The sequence below is a fragment of the Lemur catta genome, chromosome 1 (assembly GCF_020740605.2).
Source record: "Lemur catta isolate mLemCat1 chromosome 1, mLemCat1.pri, whole genome shotgun sequence".
Lineage (NCBI taxonomy): Eukaryota > Metazoa > Chordata > Mammalia > Primates > Lemuridae > Lemur > Lemur catta.
Window position 1 is genome coordinate 5,401,884 of NC_059128.1, and position 20,174 is coordinate 5,422,057.

Sequence of the window (20,174 nt, forward strand, 5' to 3'; positions counted from 1 at the left end):
TTTTATCCCTATATACTAGCAACGAACAATTTGAAAATAAAATTCAGAAAATAATTCCAACACAAGGGCATAATAAATAATTTAATTAGAAATGAACAAAGGAAGTGTAAGATGTGTATATCAAAAACTATAAGAAAAATTAAAGAAGATCTAAATAAATAGAGAGACGTTCCTTGTTCATGGCTTAGAAAACTCAATAATGTCAAGGTGGCAATTTTCCCCATATGGATCTATGAATTCAACATAATCCCATAATCCTGTTAGGCTTTTTTTTTTTTTTAAATTAGAAATTGACAAGCTGATCCTAAAATTTATATATAGTAAGGACTTAAAATAGCCAAAACAATTTTGAAAAACAAAATAAAGTTGGAGAAGTTACACTACTAAATTTGAAAACTTACTCTAAAGTCATAGTCATCAAGATTGCATGGTACTAGCACAAAGGTAAACAGGTGAAGGGGCAGAACTTTATTTCGGAGCATTTGGAAATAAGCCTTTACATTTATAATCAATTGATTTTTGATAAAAAGCTCAAAGTAATTCAACAGGGAAATGACTACCTTTTGAACAGAAGGTGCTGGGACAATTGGATATCTATATGCAGAACAAATAAACTCAGACTTACCTCACACCATGCAAAAGAGTTAATTCTGTGTACTCTTATAACTCTTCTATAATTAAGTCAAATGGATCATGGACCTAAATGTAAGAGCTAAAACAACAACTCTTTTAAAAGAAAGCATAAGAGAAAATCTTTATGATCTTGGGTATTTCACCAAAAGCACGATTCACAAAAGAAAAAACTGATAAACCAGACGTCATCAAAATTAAAATGTTTGTGCTTGAAAAGACCCCATTAAGAAATGAAAAGACAAGCTACAAATGGGAAAAAATATTTGCAAATCATGTATCTGATAAAGAACTTAAATAGAGAATATATAAAAAGCTCTCCCAATAGTAAGATGAACGACCCAATTAAAAAATGGGCAAAATGTGAATAGATATTTCACCAAGAAGATACAGGAATGACTAACAGGCACATGAAAAAATGCTTAACATCAATAATTGTCAGGGAAATGCCAATTAAAACCACGATGAGACACCATCACACCCCTATTAGAATGGCTACAATAAAGACAGGCAATGACAAGTGTTGGTGAGGATGTGGAGATTCTAGAACCCTTCCTCACAGTTGGTGATAATATACAACAGTACAGCCACTCTGAAAAACAGTTTGGCAGTTTCATAAAATGTTTAAACATATGTTTACCATACAATCCACCAATTCCACCCCTAGGAATTTAACCAAGAGAAATGAAAACATGTCTACAAAAAGACATATATATGAATGCTTACAGCATTAATCATAGGAGTGAAAAACCAGAAACAACCCAAATCCATCATTAACTGATGAATGGATAAGCAGAATGTGGCATTTATCCATAAAGTGGAATACTATCCGGCATTTAAAATACAATAAACTACTGCTAGATGCACAGTAACACAGATTAATCTCAAAAACATTCTAAGGGAAAGAATAGATGCAACAGACTACATATTATATGATTCCATTTACATATGTCCAGAAAAGGCAATTTATAGAGACCAGAAGCAGATCAGTGGTTGCTGGGATGGGGGTAGGGGTGGAGATGAACTGCTAACAGGCATGGAGGGAACGTTTTGGGGTGATGGGAAGGTTCTAAAACTGGATTGTGGTGACGGCTATATAACTCTACGAATTTACTATGAGTCAGTCAATTGTATATTTATAATGGTTAGTTACTGTATGTAAATTATACCTCAATAAAGCTGTTAAAAAAGATTCCTTATCCTTTTGAGATATATAAATATTAACAGACAGTAAGATGTCTGGAACTGCTTCAAAATAACAAGGGAGTGGGGGCGGCGGGTGGGCTGCAGGGGACGGGACTGGCTAAGAGCTGAGCGTGTTGAAGCCGGCCGAGGAGTGTGTGAGGGTTCAGTGTGCTACGCTGTCTAATTTTGTCTATGCTTGAAATTTCCCATAACACAAAGTCAGAAAACACACAAGCACAGTGACCCAAGGCAGAGAAGGAAACCCCCAAATGCCACAATTATTTGAGTGCCTAATTTAAATTTCACTGAAAAGCTTTGTGAAATTTTTTCTTAAAACACATCTACCCAGGATTTCATGATTCCGCTGGAGTTTTAAGCAGTGAACGGTTTGCATTCTGACCTGGGGAGTATCGCATCACCGAGAGCTGCTCGTTTCCGTCGGTGTGCACGGTGACCAAGTCTTTTGTTTCTGTGTCAAACACAAACCACCTGTTGTGAACACGAGAAAAGCACAGCAAGTTGTTTAGTGAGAAAAAGACTATTACAACAGGACTATTAAAATTATTAATAATAATGGCTTGATAAATACCCTGCATTTGCTTAACAAGAAAGCTTATTCCTAGCTTTTATTTAAAGAAAATTTCCCCTATATAAGCATTCCCTAAAGAAAAGAATGGCATACTGGCTACCACTCAAAACGATTCCATTATCAACACCATGCCATGGTTGCTCCATGTCCGTGTCTGGTTGTTCACATGCAGGAGGAGGGAGAGCCTGGGCAGGGAAGACGGCCAACTCCCAGGGCTGAGTCGGCGGCCAGAGGAAGCAGCAAAGGACCATCTGGCAAAGCTCCCCAGATCCAACACAGGGCAGTGCAGGGCTGGCCCGGGAGGACGGGGCTGGGACAGCTCAGGGTGGTGATGTTCTGAATCGCACTGCACAAGCAGACGTGGGCCCAGAGTCTAGACCTTATGTGACTGAGAGTGTGCAACCAACAGGGTGGAAGTTTCTTGAGATACACAGAGAGAATGGAAGAAAGGTGAGCGGAGGACTGGTCTTTGAGTTTTACCTCTCTGGGCCCAGTTTCCTCAATTGTAAGTGGGGATGAGTCTGGTTATGTAACTTTGTAAGCTAAATGTGAAAGTCAATTTATAATGGATGTGGAAGTGCTTTGCATCTTCTGATAAGGACACAGCACTCACGCAACGTTTGTAACTCTCAGCGTGACTGAGCTCTCCTGCCTGCTGCATTCTCAAGGGTGGCAGTAAGTTGCCCCCAGTGCTTTTAAGGATAAAATGGAACATGGGCTCCCTGCTACTGCAGTTTCAAACCTGGATGACGCACACCTAATCACATGTCCACTGGGGCAGTCACTGTCTTCTCATCCCCAACACATGCCCTGGTGATGGTCCTGCCCCGATCAAATTTGGATCTTGCTTCTCAGCATTGATTTCTTGCATCTTCAACAACCATTTACCTTTAATATGGTATTTAACCTTAACAGAGGCCGAAACGTAACAGAGACCAGGGCTAACAAGAATATGCCTTCCAATGGTCCTGCTAAATCGACAGCAGCAGGTGCTAAGCCCGGCCCTAGACCTGAGATGCGGGAGGCATAGACCAGGGTGGTGGGGGGAGGGATTAGGCTACAAGAGCCATCTCTTCCATCCCAGGACACCGTGTGATTCTGAGCACTGCCACCGTGTCCTACCACACACCACAGATACAGCCACAGCTGTCAGAAGGTGGGGTCCTGAAGAGTTAGAAGCTTCAGCTGTCTCAAAGAGAATTAAACAGAAGGTGGAGTGGGCATGTGCATGTGTGCGTGTGTGCGTGCGTGTGTGTGTGTGCGTGCACGCGTGCGTGTGAGTGTGTGGGTGGGGGGCTATGGAAGCATCTCCACGAAGAGTTGTATTGGATACATGGAGCCCAACTTTTAAGATATTGCAGCCTCGGACTTACAATGGTTATTCTTTCTTCATACATAGATATTCTACAGTCGTAACAACAGAATCCAAGTGGTACACTTTTTAGAAAGGAAGGATGGGAGGAAAAATATCTGAATGAGACCACAGGAAATGTGTATACGATGACAAACATTAAGGTGCAATCAAAACTTGTAAAACCATGATAATAATAACTACCGCTGTCACCTGCCAGGCAACCCCAGCAGATGCTCTGCACGTATCGCCTCCTTCAGTCATCAGCGCGGCACAGCCAGGCAGGTAATAGTGTCATCATTTACAGAAAAAGGAACAAATTCAGAGAGTTTACAAAACCGGCTTAAAGACACGCTGCCGCTAAGTGGCCGAGAAGACTGAAATGCAGATCGGCGTATCAGAGGTGCCAGGTAAGTTATCGGCTAAATTGGAATATGAGGCTTGGGATTTGGGCAGTTTCTAAAACTTTGAAAGGTCAGTAAGGAAATGATTTTTATATGCTCAGCACTTTGAAACGCTTTCTCCTCCAATTCCAAAGACAAGGCTCCTCCCACGGTCCCGAGATGAGGGGTGGGAGAGCTCCACAGACCTCTGAGACTGGTGGGGTGGGGGTTGGGGGCGAGAGTCTGGTGGGGGCTCTGGGACAATTTTCTAGGAGAGCAGGTCTATAGCTTTCCTCAGATTTTCCCAAAGTTCAAAATGTAATGGACCATTGTTTTAAGTTTTGCTCTTGAGTTCTGACCTAATCTTGGGAAGTCACTAGAAGCTGAGAAGACGCTGCCAAGGGCTGAACTGTGCCTGTCCCTGGGGAAATGCAAACCACAAGCCTCTTTTCCGCATGCGTTCACAGCACAGGCCGTGCTGGCGTGGACTTACCTTCCTGTGAGTGTTCCAACTGCAACCACAGACCCTGAAGGATGAAAACCAGAAGACTGAGCTGGATCCTAAAATATTTTAAAGGAAGTGTAAATTGATGGACAGATACAGCACCATTGCATAAAACATACACACACACACACACACACACACACACACACACACACAGCTCCGACTCCTCAGGGCTACCTGGCTCTATTTAAAAAGACTTTTTTCCTCCAGAGAGAAAAATGTTTTCCTACCTGAATGAATGCCATGTTTAAATAATGCTAAATTTTTATCCCTTTAGCATGTTTCTCTTTTTGTCCTATATCCTTTCATATAGAGTAATCAGATGAAAGACAAACAAGTAAATGCTCTTCTTCCAAGTTACAGCTCATAAGCCCAGCCCCTTCGGCTGACCCCCGCGCGGAAGGGTGAGTCGGCCGGCAGCGCGCTCCATCTGTCTGGGGACGCAACTGCGGCGCCCGCCGACTCCACCACGCAGACGCTGGCTGGGAGCCTGCTGGACACAAGACACCGGGGCAGCCCGGAAGGGTCTCGAGAAGAGCGAGGCACATCTTAGGTTCTGATCTAGTCGTGCACACACGTGTTCGTTACTAACTCTGATATGAGATGACAGAGGTGAAAACACAGGTGCTGGGGAGCCACAGGGGAGAGAGAGGTGAGGTCAGGCTGGGAAGCTGGGTCAGGGCTTCATGGTGCAGACAGCAGCGGACTTGGGCCTTCCAGTGGAGGAAGAATTATCACTGTGGATGTGAGAAGTGGACACGCCAGTATTTTCTTGGATCAGGGGTTAAGGAGGCAACGGCATAATGAGAGTGGTAGAAGCAACACGTTCTGGGCATACTTGAGGAATGGCAGGTGGTCAGTGGTTTATGGCACAGACTGTGTGGCATGAGGAATCGGGGGTCGTGGTGACACTAGTGATGTAGGCTGCATCACCACGTTAGGGACTTTGATTGCTAGGAAGTAACACTGTGAATGATTTTTTCTTTCAATGAAATGAGTGGCATGACTGAGTCTGTCTTGCAGAAGATCATTTGGAAGGAGTGTTTAGGATAGATTGGAGTGAGAAGAGATTAATCACAGGAAGATCAAGAAAAAAGTAGGGATGGGAATGAAAACAGGTGGCATTAACATACTGCTGGGGAAACTGAGAAATACGAGAGACCAGAAGGAAACTTCAGATATGTGACTACATTACTTTAACGCTTTCGCTGAAGTAGGAGCTGTAATTAAGCTCAGGGCTGCCACTGACAGAAATCACGTTCACTTGAAGCTTTACCACTTACAAAGCAGTTTTACATCTATAATTCATCTGAGCCTCAGAGCAATTTTGAGATGGAGACCCAGGCACAGAGGGGTTAAGTGTTCCTGTCCAAAGTCACCTGGCCAGCAGGTAGTGGAGGTGGAGCTTAACTGGCTTCCAGTTCGAGCCCCTACCCTGTGTCACACTGGGTGGGTGGCAGCCTGGAAACTGCCCTCCTGGACCACCAGGACACAGGTATGACACAGAACACCATTTCCCGTAGCCCTTTCCTGCCATCTCGGGCCACAATGCTCTTTTCTCTGAGTGGCAGTGCTGCCTTCTGGTCCTTCCCTCTCAGTGCTCAGCTGCCTGCCAGGGACTGGCGCCCCTCGGCACACCTGCTCTGCAAGTGAAAGGGGGAGAGCCCAAACTCGGGCCCAGCACTGGGACATGCCAGCAACCCTGGGGGGATGAGAGGATGATGTCTGTGGTCTACAGAGAGGCTATTTCCTTCAGTGGGTACATGCCTTTATGGGCACAGGCAACAGAGAACGTGCTTTTGATTCACTGAAGTATGATGCAGCAGGAAGAACCTGCAGACTGAGCTGGGTGTAAACACAGGCTCTGTCCCTTACTGAGTGACCTCAGCAAGTTATTTAACTTCTCTAAGCCTCAATTTCCTAATCAGTAAAATCAGGGTAAAAAAGAAAAACTTCCACCTGCAGGGCTGCTTCAAGGAGTAAGGCTGATACAGGCACAGTGGCTGGCACACAAGTGTCCGTGCTGAAGAAACACAGGACTGTCCCACTTGTAGGGAAAGGGCAGTTCAACCCTCTGGTACACAAGCTGAGTTCCCTTTGCAAAGTTCACAAAGGTGAAGACTTTAAAACACAAGCTTTACCTCTACCACCAAACTCAAAATGTAGAGATAAATTAAATTGTATGTTTTCAGTACAGCTTGTGAGCTCTCAGGCAAAGGTCCCCTGTAACTAGAATGCAGGCTCATAACAAGCATTTCGCAGCATTGAAGCCAGTTAAGAGACTCTGCACTCAGGAAATCTGACAACCAACCAGGAAAGGCTAACTTGCTCTCAAAAAATTCAACAGGAAACTCCAGAATTACATGGATGAGATCACTCGAGGCAATTTTAAAAGCAATGCAATTCTAAAGAGATAAACTAAATGACATTGGCTTTGGGATAATTTGGTATCACTATTAATTTCATGCAAAAATAAATGAACATGTTCCAAATGAATTTTTATAAGAAAAATGGAAATGTAATGTGCATGTTACCTCTATTATTTTGTCCCAGACGGGCCGGTGACCAACAGCATCCCAGAGAGTGGCGTGCTTATCGTGACCGCAGGTCAAGAACTGAGGTTTCGAGGCATGGACAGCCAGTCCCCAAAGCTCATCAGTGTGACCCTACAAAGAACCAAGACGGACAGAAGCGCTCTGAGATACTACAGCCAATGCCCAGGAGCCTTAAGGGATGACTAGCCATGGCTTTGTGCCAACTTCGTAACTGGACTCACCAGTTTCCCTCCTCCCAACTTAACTTATGGCAGCAGCCGAAACTCTGAAGTGGAGGAAGTTATCTCAGTATAAAGCCTGAGAATAATCACCTCTTTGGAACGCTTGATGACAGTCTGCTATAATGCAAGGTGGAAGTGTTTGCTGGGCCTGCTGAGTGGATCATACCTGAGTGATGGGTGCAAAGTCCCCTGACAGGGTGCCCTGTAGAACGAAGTTTCTAGTCGTGCCAATCAAGATCACATCACCTTTCCCCTCAGTCACTGTCCGTATTGGGCCGAACTGTTCCGGAATCTGCATTGAAAAGAGTCATATGAAAAGTAAATATTTATTTTATTAAATTATTAGCTCGGTCATTCAAAATATTTATATATCATAATTATGTCTCCTATAACAGATATATATAGAGAGGGGGGGTTTAGATAGATCTACAATTAGTTGTTGAGTTAACAATCAAAACCTCAAACTTTATTTTTGAACTGTAAACATTTTTTAAGTAAATCTTTGTATATCTTAGAAGAATGAGCAAGAGTGAGGTTGTTAAGAAAAAGCCCTTTCCTTGACAAAATAAAAAAATACGGACTATTACTGGTTGGCTTCCTCTTTACTTGTTATGACTTTTGATAGCAATAGCAAATATAATTTGTAAAGTAAACAATAATGTAACAGTCATAGTGAGAGCTCCTGAACACCTATTGTAACTTAAAATGGTAAATTCTTTGGCAACGTCACTCTGTTTGCTTTTAAAATCCATTGTTTATGTTGATAAACATATTCAGTCTAAATGTTAAGAAAAAGAATTTCAATAAAAACAAACAAAAAAACAATTTCAAAATATACCTGCCAAGAGCAATTTGCTACGATGAAGTCAATAAAGTTTTGACACTGTAAAAAGAACAAACAGCACAGATAGACACTGGCAGGCTGACGCTGGGCACTCCAGTTCCAGGATCACAGGAAGTGGCCTGCCCTCACACAAACTTTCTATCCCCCTATCTGTGTTAGCGCTGATTTGAGAAAAGATGACAATGATCCATGCTAATGAAGAGGAATCACAGGTACTAACAAATGGTAACTTCTATGAAATTAGATGAGGCTTTGGAGCTTTCTTTGCAGTTATAATTTAATATAGGTATGTCTATGTCTCTAGCAATTCACAACACGTTCAACCAAAGGCTGGTCAAATCTTATAAAAAACATTATCACAACTAAAATCTCCTTGCAGGGGGAAGTGATTTCCAAAGCTCAGAAGGCCTTCCTTCAGTAAGAGCAATAATCAACAGAACCAAATTTGCGTCCTGCCAAAGAATGGTGCCATGCTGCTCGCTGATGTAACCTGTGAGCGTGTCATACGTATCCGACTTAGAATGTGTCCATTCTATGCCAGGGATGAAGAGCATCACCCTTCAGAATGATGCCAATTTTGCTGTCTGTCTCCTCACAATTTCCTGGAACTGCGGGGAGAAAATCCAATGAAAGTGTAGAAGGAATATCAACTTTCTTGCCTCGGGCTCCTGCTGGAATGCAGGGCTGCTAACTAGGTAACGAGGCAGCGAAGCGGCTATCGAGATGAGTTAGAGTCCTAGAGAGCAGCTGGCACAGCTGAGAGTCATATACAAAGCAGATACTCTACTGTAGTTCAATCAAAGCGATAATGTCTCCAAAATAACACGCTGGAAATTAAAAGTGAAAAAAGAAGAAAGGTTTTAATGATAAATCAATATGTGGGTAATAGTCCCTTGGGAAGTTGAGATTGGTTCTATTATACAAATATTCTCAATATGAAATGTGTTACAACCTCAAATTTTATAAACCTAACTCCATTTTAGTAGTTGTACTTAAACTGCCTCCATGATTTTAATACGTTGCCCCATATAATATAATTTTGTCTAAATAATTTTCAAGACTGTAAGCTAAAGATTTTAAACTAACAAACAAACTGTTTAGGATAACCGTTTAAGGTTCAAAACGAATTTCAACAGTCATCTTGCCAACCTACCTCAGTTTTGTGAAGTTTTTGATAGTTTCCGCTCCAAGAAATGAGCTTCCGGTCTTTGCCGCCTCCTGACACCAGCGTGCCATCTCTTAACATACAAAGTGCAAAAATGCCACCCTCGTGGGCCCCTTGAACTGCATAGCTTATTCGATTCGTACCTATACACACCAACAAAACCATAATTATCAAAAGGCTCACCTCTGCCCATTTTCAAATCCATTTCATTTTTGTTTTAAGATGCGATACGGTCAGTCAGGACATCACTGTAACACAAATCTATGAAGGATCCAATTTCTGAAAGTTCACAGAGCACCAGACAAGCAGGAACTGGATTAGTTTACGAGGAAGGAAAATGCCCAACACAAAGCATCTTGTGGTTGGAGCGTAGAGTGGCAGAGAACGTGGGCTTTGAGTCTACAAAATCCAAGCTCCGCTCCTGGGAGGACAAGTCATTTAATAACTCTGCGTCTGTTATTAAACAGATTCCCCTCTGTGGAATGGCGCTACTGCCTGCCCTACGGCATTGTTCCAAGGATCAAATGAACAGTAGATAAAGCACCCAGAGCAGTAGCAATAATGCAAAAGTCACCTATTATTTAAAACTTACATTTAAGGGTCTGCCTCCACCTTCACTCCCAACCCGAACGCTAAGACCCTTGAGGACACGAATGGCGTATTTTCCCTTTTTTCCTGGCACCTGGCTAAGCAGTCATAAATGCTCACTGGACTTAACTGCATACACATTTTCTAAGTGACAAATCTCCCTCACCAAACTATCTGCTCCCTGATGGGGACTTGGATCTGACTCATTCGTGTGCTCACAGCATCTAACACATCCTCGGCATTCGGCAAGTGTCCGCCGGTGTTATATCAGTCAGGAAAGTTACTTAAATATGTTATGGCTATATAAACAGTCACTAATAACTTCATCGGTAAACTCTGTTAATACCGCTCCTAACAAAGCTATTAATTCCATCATAATACCCTGCATTTAAAGAGCCTCTCAGGATGCTACAAGATCAGTAACTCTCGCTACTCTCTCGTTTTCCTCTGTTCCAGCTTTATGGTTTCAAGCCCCACACGCACACGCGTATGATGTAGCTATATAAGGCGGAATTTAATAGAAATCCTGTGAATTCTAGTAATAGACAATTCTTACAGAAGTCACATTTGGCCTCTTACTCAAAACATTACCAAAAATTGTTGGCTTTGGGAACAATCACTTGTTACCTTTTCCCCATACTAAGATGTTGCCGCTCGAGTCTCCGGTAATGGTGTCACCATTTTCAGAAAAAGTCACACAAAGGACAAACTTTGGCTTTTCTTGTTTCTGTAGAACGTAGATATAGATATATTGACTCAAGACAGCCTTTCATCTGTATTAATAACATCTAGAACCACAGTAATCCCAAAGTGGACAGTGTTAGCTTCTGAAATCACCGTGTGCCTTTCGTTCTTATCTACCATTATGTTGCTTAAGCCATGAGGTTAATTGCTCTAAGATAAAGAAATTTCTGGCAACTCCAAATGGCTGGGGAAATCATAAAGCTGCAGACAGTAAGTAGAGGAGGGTATTGGAAGGGGATAAGGGTGGGGCTATGCTGTCATGACTGCAGCCTAAAGGACACAGCCCAGCACCAGAATAAAGGGGTCCTCTAAATTAGCCTCAGGAGGAAGTGGTACTGTCCCCTGGACCAGCCCACTGGGGCCAGGCTCTGCGTGCTCTGAGGCTGGGTGCTCTCTTTCCTCCTCCCTGGGGTTGGGTGCTCCTCTCCCTCCCCTCTCCCTGGAGCTGGGTGCTCCCCTCCCTCTCCTCTCCCTGGGGCTGGGTGCTCCCCTCCCTCCTCCCTGGGGCTGGGTGCTCCCCTCCCTCCCCTCTCCTTGGGGCTGGGTGCTCCCCTCCCTCCCCTCTCCCTGGGGCTGGGTGCTAATCCCTTTTCTCCCCTCATTACCAGTGCCATCCACAAGTGACAAGGGGCTCTCCCCCATGGGAGGGACCCCAGGGATAGTCCTTATTGCTGTGCCCGACAGATGCTTCCCCACATTTGCCATTAAAACCAATTCTAAGGCTGAGATACCTCAAAGCTCCCTTAAATCTAGCTGATCATATGTGCCACTCAATAAAAAATAAAACAAAAAACATAATGTAACTCTACCTCAAATAACCCTTGCTTCTTAATAAGGGAGTTTCCTTCTAGTGTCCAAAAATAGAGATGTGATTTTCCACAGGTAACTATGATATTGGTGTCGGTGGGGTGGAAATCCGCAGCAAATACAGCTTCGTTAGAGCACTAAGAAAAACAGGAGAATCAAATGCCTCAACTCTCTTAAGACACTTAGGAAAATAGATAAATCTGAACCACAAATAAATAACTAATTCAAGCTAACACTGTGCCACTGCTACTGGGTTCTCCCTATTGAATTCCTCTTGCCGTAGACATTAAACTCGCTGGCCGTGCGCCTTCCCTCCTCGCCCGTCTCCAGCACTGGGCGCTGGGCCCCTGAGCACAGGGGGCGCATCAGAGTCCTCTTCCTATGCCAGGCCTGTCACAGGGACAGCAAGCGTTTGCTCTCATCTGCCAGTCAGGGCCCCCCAGCCTGGCTGAACCACGGAATCCTCTGCCGGCTGTTAAAGTGCAGATCTCCAGGCCTCGTCCCCCATCTAGTGGTTGAAATCTCCAGAGAAGGCCCAGGAATCTGGATTTTACACAGCTCCATTGTCCATGCTGACTTTCGCTGCCCTGTTTTCCCCTGGGAGTCCCTCCCGCGTCTAATTCCTGGGACACAGGAGGTAATCTGGCCCTCTGGGTGCCACTTCACCACCCTTCAACACATATCCTGACGTCCAGGACCTGCACCCTGGTCTGCTAAACCTGGCACCGCCTGTTGCTTCTCCTGATGATTCAGTTATATGTTCTTGGACCTGGATAACTTGCCTCTGATAACTTCCAACCTAGCCACATAGCAAAAAGAACCAAATACCTGACCAGGATATTAGATGGCAGGGCTATGGCATGGAAACAGGTGTTAGGAAACATGCCTGATTAGAACATAATGTCTCCTGCATCCCAGACACACAAGAGAGGAAGTTAGGTAAGTGAGGTTATCTCCTGGTAGTTCCAATGCTGGATAAGTAAGGTTATTCAACGGTAATTCTAATATTAGGTAAGTAATGTTATCTAAGGTTAATAGATGCAAATTGAGAAAGCTGAAGTCAATTCTATAAAAATAGGGATCCAATCATGATTTTAATAGGTGAAAAACATCAGAAAGTCAAGGAAAGTTGACTTTATGTGCTGTGCAAGATGGATTAGAGGCAGTAGAAGTGGTCCAAGAGGGGCCACTGCAGGAGGGTCCCACTGGGAGGGATCTGGGATTTAGCCAGAGGCTCTTACTGCTCTTTCCTGAGTCTGTTCCACTTTGGACGAGCCCCTGTGCTAGTGGCACTTGCCCTGTCCCTGCCCTCCCCCCAGATGGAGAGACTTGCGCCCAAGGGCTGGGGGCGGGAATGGGCAGCCCTCTATGGGAAACAAGAAACAGGGACACTAGGCCCTGAAGCCGGCTGGCAGGAGGCTACAGCTGTACCCCAGAGTCTCTGAATGGGAAAATGATAAGGCTTGGAGTGAGACCTTCACGTCAGCCAGCTTTTCTTCTTTCTGCCAGTCCCACACGGACAGCACGTGGTCGTTGGAGTCATCCACAGCACAGAGATTGCTTCCTCCATTCTGGAAAGAAAAAGTTATTCACAGGAAGACTACATTTGAGAATAAAATGGGTTGAACATGATTAAAATGAACATCAATGTGACTTTTAATAAAAAGTCTGCTACATTGTAGCTAAAGAATATTCACCCATTGCTTTTGAGATCTGCCTTCTTGGCCAATGTTAGCAAGTGAATGGGGATTGATGAAGGGACGGGATTGGGAGGGGGGTCCGGAGGTGGCTCCTCACCATGGGAACAGAGCCGTCCTCCTAGAGCAGGCACAGCACAGGGGCTGCTACCAGCTGTGGCCACGGCTACTGTGAGGCTGCACAGGACTGAGCACTAGGGCCACCGTGACGTGGACATGTGCACGTGCACGCGAGTATCAGTTTCTGAACTGGCTGCAGAAGTGGTCTGAAAGAGTGTGGGGGTCTGCTGGACCAGCACATCCTGGGGAAGCTTGGAAAAGCACGAGGCCCCACCCACCTCCTGCGTGCGGACAGGCAGCCCGTGTCGGGATGGCAGAGACATGTTGGAGCCACCTGTGAAGGGAGCAGGTGAAGTTCAAGGCCAGAGCAGGCAAACTGCCTTGAGGACATGAGAACAATGTCGTGGGGGACTCTTTGCTCACCAAGCCCACATGGCTGAAGATGCTTGATTGGAAGTGTGTGTGATGAGACATGTGTGTGACCTCTGAATGAGGGGACCCGGAAAACAGGAATGTCAGAGCTCAAATCTGTACTTGCACCCGGGCAGTTAATAAGTGTGCTAAGTCTCTCCTTTTTCAGTACCAAGTTGATTTTCTTTGCTCCCTATGGAAAAAGACTGCAGTACCCATGGGGCTCATACTTACGGATTTTGAAAATGCAATGCAGGTGACAGCTCGGTCAAAAAAACCTATTCCAATGACGTGCAGAGTATTCAGTGTCACAGAATCCCAGATGCGCACATGTGGGGGCAATTGCTGTTTTGAAAAAACGCAGAGTCACCGATGTGATGGTTTTACAAAGTTATCTTTACCTTGAAGCTACAAGATTACTTAGGTAGTAACTTCAATTTTGTCAAAACAAAAGATTTTTTCCTGCATTCAAGGAGTCTGCCTTTTAATGTAAATAAAACATTCCCAATTTGAATAACCAACTCTTGACAACTGTACCACAGGAACCGACTCTAATTCAGACACTAGGTGAGTCTGAATTTTAGAAATGAAAGATGACAAGTAACATGGAATCTCATATAAGGGTTATTCTTTTAAAGTCTGTTGCTAAGGTGTCGGCATGTCCATGTTCATCGAGTCGGTCATCATCAAATAGCATCAAGAGCTTAACATTCTTGGGCAAAACAGGCAATCAATTATGCGCAAATAAAATTTAAAATTGTTGTGATTAGTTCAAAACTCTCTCAACTGTGTGCCTCAGTTATTGATACTAATTTTTCTCTTCCTTAACAGAAGAAAGCATCATAGAGCCACGAGCAGGTATATCAATGAGAACAGGTACTAGCATTGTACCTAGTGGACAGCCTAGGCAGTAGGTGAGCTGGGTTCTAGCTCAGTCTTGTCTGTAAGTAGCTGGGTATCTGCGGGCAGTCACTAGCCCTCTCTAGATTTATCCACAGGTAAACCTGATGACAGCTATAACATTTTCTCTGTTCCTAAAGTTGGGATTCAATCTCAATGGCAGAAACTGAAATACTCTTTTAAGCCACTAGAGGGAGGGACAAGGTTTACTATTAATTTCAAAGAATTTTTCAAGGCCACTTAACATTTAAAAAAAAAGAAAAAGACTCATTCCATTTATGTGAATTTACGTAATAGTAGTCTAATTTCCATTATTCCTGTTAACTCTTTTCAATAGTAGAATTATAATGGAAACTAGCACAAGGTTAATGTTTAAAATCCGATGTTATTAAAATATTTTCTGAAATATGGTAGTATTCATATTTTCTGGAAGAAAGCACTTTGATAGAAATGTAAGTACTTAATGCCATTAGTTCAGATAATATATTATGCAATAATAAGCTATATAAAAATAGATATTAAAAAAGCTACAAGCTTGCTCTCTTTTATGCCTTAAAATACAATAAAGTCTTGCTGAAGTTATTACAAAATTTGTGCTAAAAGCCTCCTAGCAGCTTTTGTGATTTGCACACAGACACAAACTCTGAAAGTTGACATCATGATTACAGGGCATTCGTGACAGAGGGTGTCTGAAATTTATTGAGGAGGCAAGATACTCCATATTTAACTGATTATTTATTATGATTTTAACTTTATTAAATGTGTACCTTCATATTTTAATGCTTATCATGTGTGTAAATAATCAGTTTAAGAATTAGTGAATTCTTTTTCTTAAGACAGCCACAGAAGCTGTGAAGGAATTAGTGAATTCTTTGGCAAGAACAATGCTATTTAAAAATTCGCTGAAATTAACGTGAGCTCAAGAGATTTTTTTTAAGGTCACCGTAAGACTTTTAATTTACAATAAAAAATTCTAAAGAGGAGGTCAGAAGTATTCAGATACTGTAACCATATCTTAGCATGTTTACTCATCAGCAAAATGTTTTCAGGAAATTATTTTGTGTTACCAGTTTACTACAAAAATATGAAAAGATAACTCACTTTTCCATCCTTAGATGTGCCTGCAACTTGTCCTGTTGCTATCGTGATCCTGTCAGGATGAACTGCTAGGCTAAAAAAAGAATATTTACAAAAATGTATACTTTAAAGTTAAGCTTCATTTTTCCCTTGATCAAATATAATCTAGGTGAAAACTTAAATATAAGAAATACATAACACCTAACTTCTTACAGACTCATGACGATTCTTTGAGCACCGCTACCTTAGACAATTAGTGTTTATTTCATCTTAATTCCCTTATTTCTTCTTGAGAATATTCAAACTTAAGTAAAAACCATCCTTTGCTAAGGAAATACCATTTCAATCTCAGAACTACTTAATTAGTCTATAACCTTTATTAAGAAAAGTCATTTTGAGTATATAACATAGGAAAGATATCATCTTTTGCCAACAGGATTTTTTATCATTGACCAGGGACCCAGGATAAATACAAATACACAAATCCACCTATTCATCCATCCATCCTTCCAAGATACATAAAACCTCTACCAAAAGCTATAAATGAATTAAGGGAATAGCAGACCCAGCCATAAACACAAAGCAAAACATTTTTATCTTCATCAAAAAATAAAGACCCAAATTAGAAGGCTTTAACACGTGATATATGAAGAAGGTCTCCAAACAGGTGGGAGCTATTTGTCTAGGTGAGACAGTCAGTGAAGACTATGTGTTGTGAGGATAGAAAACTGAGAATGAAAAGGTGTCTTACTGGGCCAGGTAACTCACGCACGACAGAGAACACACAGGAGCTTTTTTCTCAAAGACCCTGTTTTCTCAGACCCCTTTCTCCTCTGTGGTTATATTCCAACACTGACTTCTTTCTGCAAACGCTATTTCCACCTGCGGAACGGGAGTCACACTTGTGAGCACTCACCACTTCACGTCGTCATTGTGGCCGGCGTAGTGCCGCTGCAGCTGCTCCTCCACGTTGTACAACACCACCACGGATGCAATGAAATAGACCGTCTCTCCAGTCGGAAGCAAGTACAGGTTGTTACGACAGTCTCGACCTCGGTACCCATAGCTTTGCACACGTCAAGATAAAATTTTTTTCCTTTAGGAGCTCACAAACATTAGCTTTATCCAACAGGTTCAGGCAATAAAACAACATATGACTATTACCATCAAATCCACTAATTTAAATAACATTAAATTATAAATACTCAGTGTCAAATACTTCTGACTCCCCACAGGTATGCAGTAAAGTTGGAAATGGTCATCAATGTAATGTGAATACGTATTTTTCACAGTGCAAAGATTTGGTTTTATGTTTACAAAGTTATTGAGTCAATTATGACTCTTTTTTATTGTAATCTAGGAGCTAAATCTTTTACTCAACTCCTTTTTTAAACACGATAAAAGTATTCATTTGTCAAGTGTACAGATGACACACACATGCACACAAATAATACTTAAAAGGTAAAACAAATTAGGCTCGCCTTGCTCCAGCTTCTTAGGGATAATTACCCCTATTAAAATTTTGGCATATATACTTCCAAACCTTGAAAACTATTTTGAGAACAAAACATCACTTGAACTTGGATGTAAAAAATTACTTGGCAAAAAATACCATTTATTTGGAGCAAATTTCAGTTTTATATCTCCTAAAATAGAAACAGAAAGTAAGCTGAATGTGTTTTGAACAATATTTTCCAGATTTGATTGAACCATTTAATAAAACACTACTGACTTAAAGAAGAGCCGAATCATTTAAATGACATGTGTCAAAATAGATTCCAAAAGAGGTACAAGTAAACGGTTATGACATTTGAATCTGAAAAAATAAAAAATGCATTTTGGAGGAGAAATTTAGGTACAGGTGATATTTTTAAAAAATTTCCAAGGAATATGATTCCATAATCTCAAAAAGTAATTCTTCTAAATGAAGTTACAACAGCTTCAATTTAAACCAACTTCTTATAATTTGCATCCCAGACTTGGCATTAAACAAGTACTCAATACATATTTGTTTGAGGTAAAAAAAAGGGATTTTTACTCTGTCTTGAAATCTGCACAGACTAAAGGTGGCCTCTGTGGGCTTCTTCTAAAGTCACAGATAATTAAATAAATAAATAAATAAATGGAATTAAATGGGAAAAATACCAACATTTAATTCACCTTTTTCACAGGTTCTATTTTCTTGTCTTTTAGCTCTTTTTCCCTGGAAGCTTACTTTTCCAAACCTCATACTGCGAAGCTGCCAGCAGCTCTATTTCAAGAACGTCAGTCATATGGCTGATTCATAATTTTGTGGCCTAGGTTTTTGGGGAGCTTTCTTTTTTCTTTACGTATATATTTTTAATACAGAATCTTGCTGTGTTGCCCAGGGTGGACTCAAACTCCTGGATGCAAGTGATCCTTCTGCCTTAGTTCCCAAGTAGCTGGGACTACAGGCAGGTAGGACTATATCTATGCTTCATGTCAACTTTGTTTATGCCATTCATTTGACTCCCTTCATTTAGGGCTGTGGTATTCATATCCTTATATTACTCCTCCAAGCAGTCGGGATTACTCTTGAAGTCAGCTTCCTCAGGCTGGTCAAGTCCCTGTTCGGCTTAAGGGGAGAATGCTAGTCTTTCCTTTCAGGGTACCCCTCTTTTTACTTTAGGTTTACAAACTTATTTGCCAACACTGTTTAGCTTCAATTTCTGATATTCCTATTTTCTCATTCACAAGTTCAATATTTTCCTGCATTTTCACTGTTGTTTCCTTACAAAAATGCAGAGCTCCTGGCTTTTCCAATATATCCCTGAAGAGTTGACTGAGTATATGATAGCTCCTGTTAAAAATAATCAGTTCTTTCATTCTCATTAAAATCTTAAATTCTACCCCATTCTTGATTATTCTCACTAAGCTACCTTCTTTTTTTTTTATTCCCCAACTTTCCCCTAGAGATGGGATCTTGCTATGTTGCCCAGGCTGGTCTTGAATTCCTGGCCTCCCAAAGTACTGGGATTACAGGCATGAGCCACGATGCCCAGCCTAAGCTTGTTTCTTCATAAGTTTTTAACCAGCTTTATTCTTTTGGAAAGATTAAAATTCAGACCAGAAGCTAGTGGTTCATTTGCCCCTGAGCACCGTCCCCCGCCCCTGGCCAAATCATTCACACAATAACATTTTAATATTTTCTTTTCAGGGAAAAAATATATATGTATTAGAGCAAGAACCACATATATTTCACTCAGGAAGGGTAAGTCAGTTTCCCCATAATCAACAGCTCCTATGGAGCTCCTTTGCTAGGTATTGTGCTGGGATTTGACATGTAGCCAACTTTGTCAAATTAAGGTTTCTTAAAGTGAGAGTAAAATATTTTGTTTTTTAAAAACTTAAGACTTAAGTTTTATAAATTTCTATAGTTAAGCTTTGAGTACTGATTTACTTTGTATAAGATCTAATCAGTGAATAAAGGATACACCCATTCCAGCTTGAGCCTCTTGGTTGGAAGTTCTACTTTTGCTTCCAAACTGTAAGAATCCACTTGATCTTTGGGCATGTACATGGTAACAGGGCGTCCACGAAGAAACATTTTTACATAGCCTTCTTCTACAAAAAGAACAAAGCATCAGTAAGACACCTCAGTGCCCAGCAAACCTGAAAACAAATGTCATATCCTCTCTAGCCTTTCAATGTCAAAGCGAAAACCTTGCTCTTACATCATTTCTAAATCACATCCTAGAGAAAAAATAACTAATACATAAAATCACACACTTTGAAACAAAAGTTTGCATCTTGTTTGCTTTTGACATTTGGCTTACTTAGTACAGGAAATAGATAAGAAATTGTAAAAGGCAGAAAAAAATTAGATTCCAACAATTATTTTCCAGGAGATTTTAGTGCTTATATTTTGTCATCAGAAGGGGAAAAAAAATACCACCCCAAAAAATTACAACACAAGAAATCCACTTAAATTTTTTATTGAGTTCAATGTATGTACAATCTCAATATTAAATATTATAAAATATCTTTCAACATTTAAATTGATTTATTATATTACAATGTAAAAATATATCTTTATGTATCTTTTACATTGGACAATTCTTTCTAGTGTAAAGAACACAAAATCAGTAGCAGTGCATGCTAGGATGCGTGCAAAAAGGAAAATGGTCAGAGAAAAGCTAGAAATGGAAAACAAAAGAACAAAAGACCCATTAGGGAGAGAAATCAGGAAGCAAAACTTTCCAGAACAAACATTTCCATAATGAAGTCACTTTGGATATTTCGATAAATTATAGGGACAAAAGCAAATATTAATAATATATTGACATGGGCACTCCTAGACCTTAGAAAAAAACCCAGCTTGGGTGTTCTGACTAGAGTGTTCAGAATACAATATGAGCAAAGAAAATATCTCGTGAGCTCCTGATGAATTCTGTTCAGATTCAGAATTCGCTGAATTCTGATGCTTCACCGCAGACCAAAG

General features: G+C 41.6%; 1 protein-coding gene across 3 annotated transcripts in view; it reads right to left on the minus strand.

Moving 5' to 3' along the window:
* The window catches only part of EML1 (EMAP like 1), a 168,739-nt gene that overhangs the window by 10,997 nt on the left and 137,568 nt on the right, over positions 1 to 20,174 (minus strand). For all 3 annotated transcript variants that reach the window (XM_045560982.1, XM_045560976.1, XM_045560988.1), the window contains 12 exons: positions 19,168 to 19,297; positions 16,629 to 16,778; positions 15,737 to 15,806; positions 13,970 to 14,080; positions 13,043 to 13,138; positions 11,570 to 11,704; positions 10,644 to 10,743; positions 9,417 to 9,571; positions 7,586 to 7,711; positions 7,178 to 7,309; positions 4,632 to 4,699; positions 2,216 to 2,304 (listed from right to left, as the gene is read on the minus strand). In XM_045560982.1, coding sequence (XP_045416938.1) covers positions 2,216 to 2,304; positions 4,632 to 4,699; positions 7,178 to 7,309; positions 7,586 to 7,711; positions 9,417 to 9,571; positions 10,644 to 10,743; positions 11,570 to 11,704; positions 13,043 to 13,138; positions 13,970 to 14,080; positions 15,737 to 15,806; positions 16,629 to 16,778; positions 19,168 to 19,297 — 1,362 coding nt within the window. The remainder of the gene's footprint in view (positions 1 to 2,215; positions 2,305 to 4,631; positions 4,700 to 7,177; positions 7,310 to 7,585; positions 7,712 to 9,416; positions 9,572 to 10,643; positions 10,744 to 11,569; positions 11,705 to 13,042; positions 13,139 to 13,969; positions 14,081 to 15,736; positions 15,807 to 16,628; positions 16,779 to 19,167; positions 19,298 to 20,174) is intronic.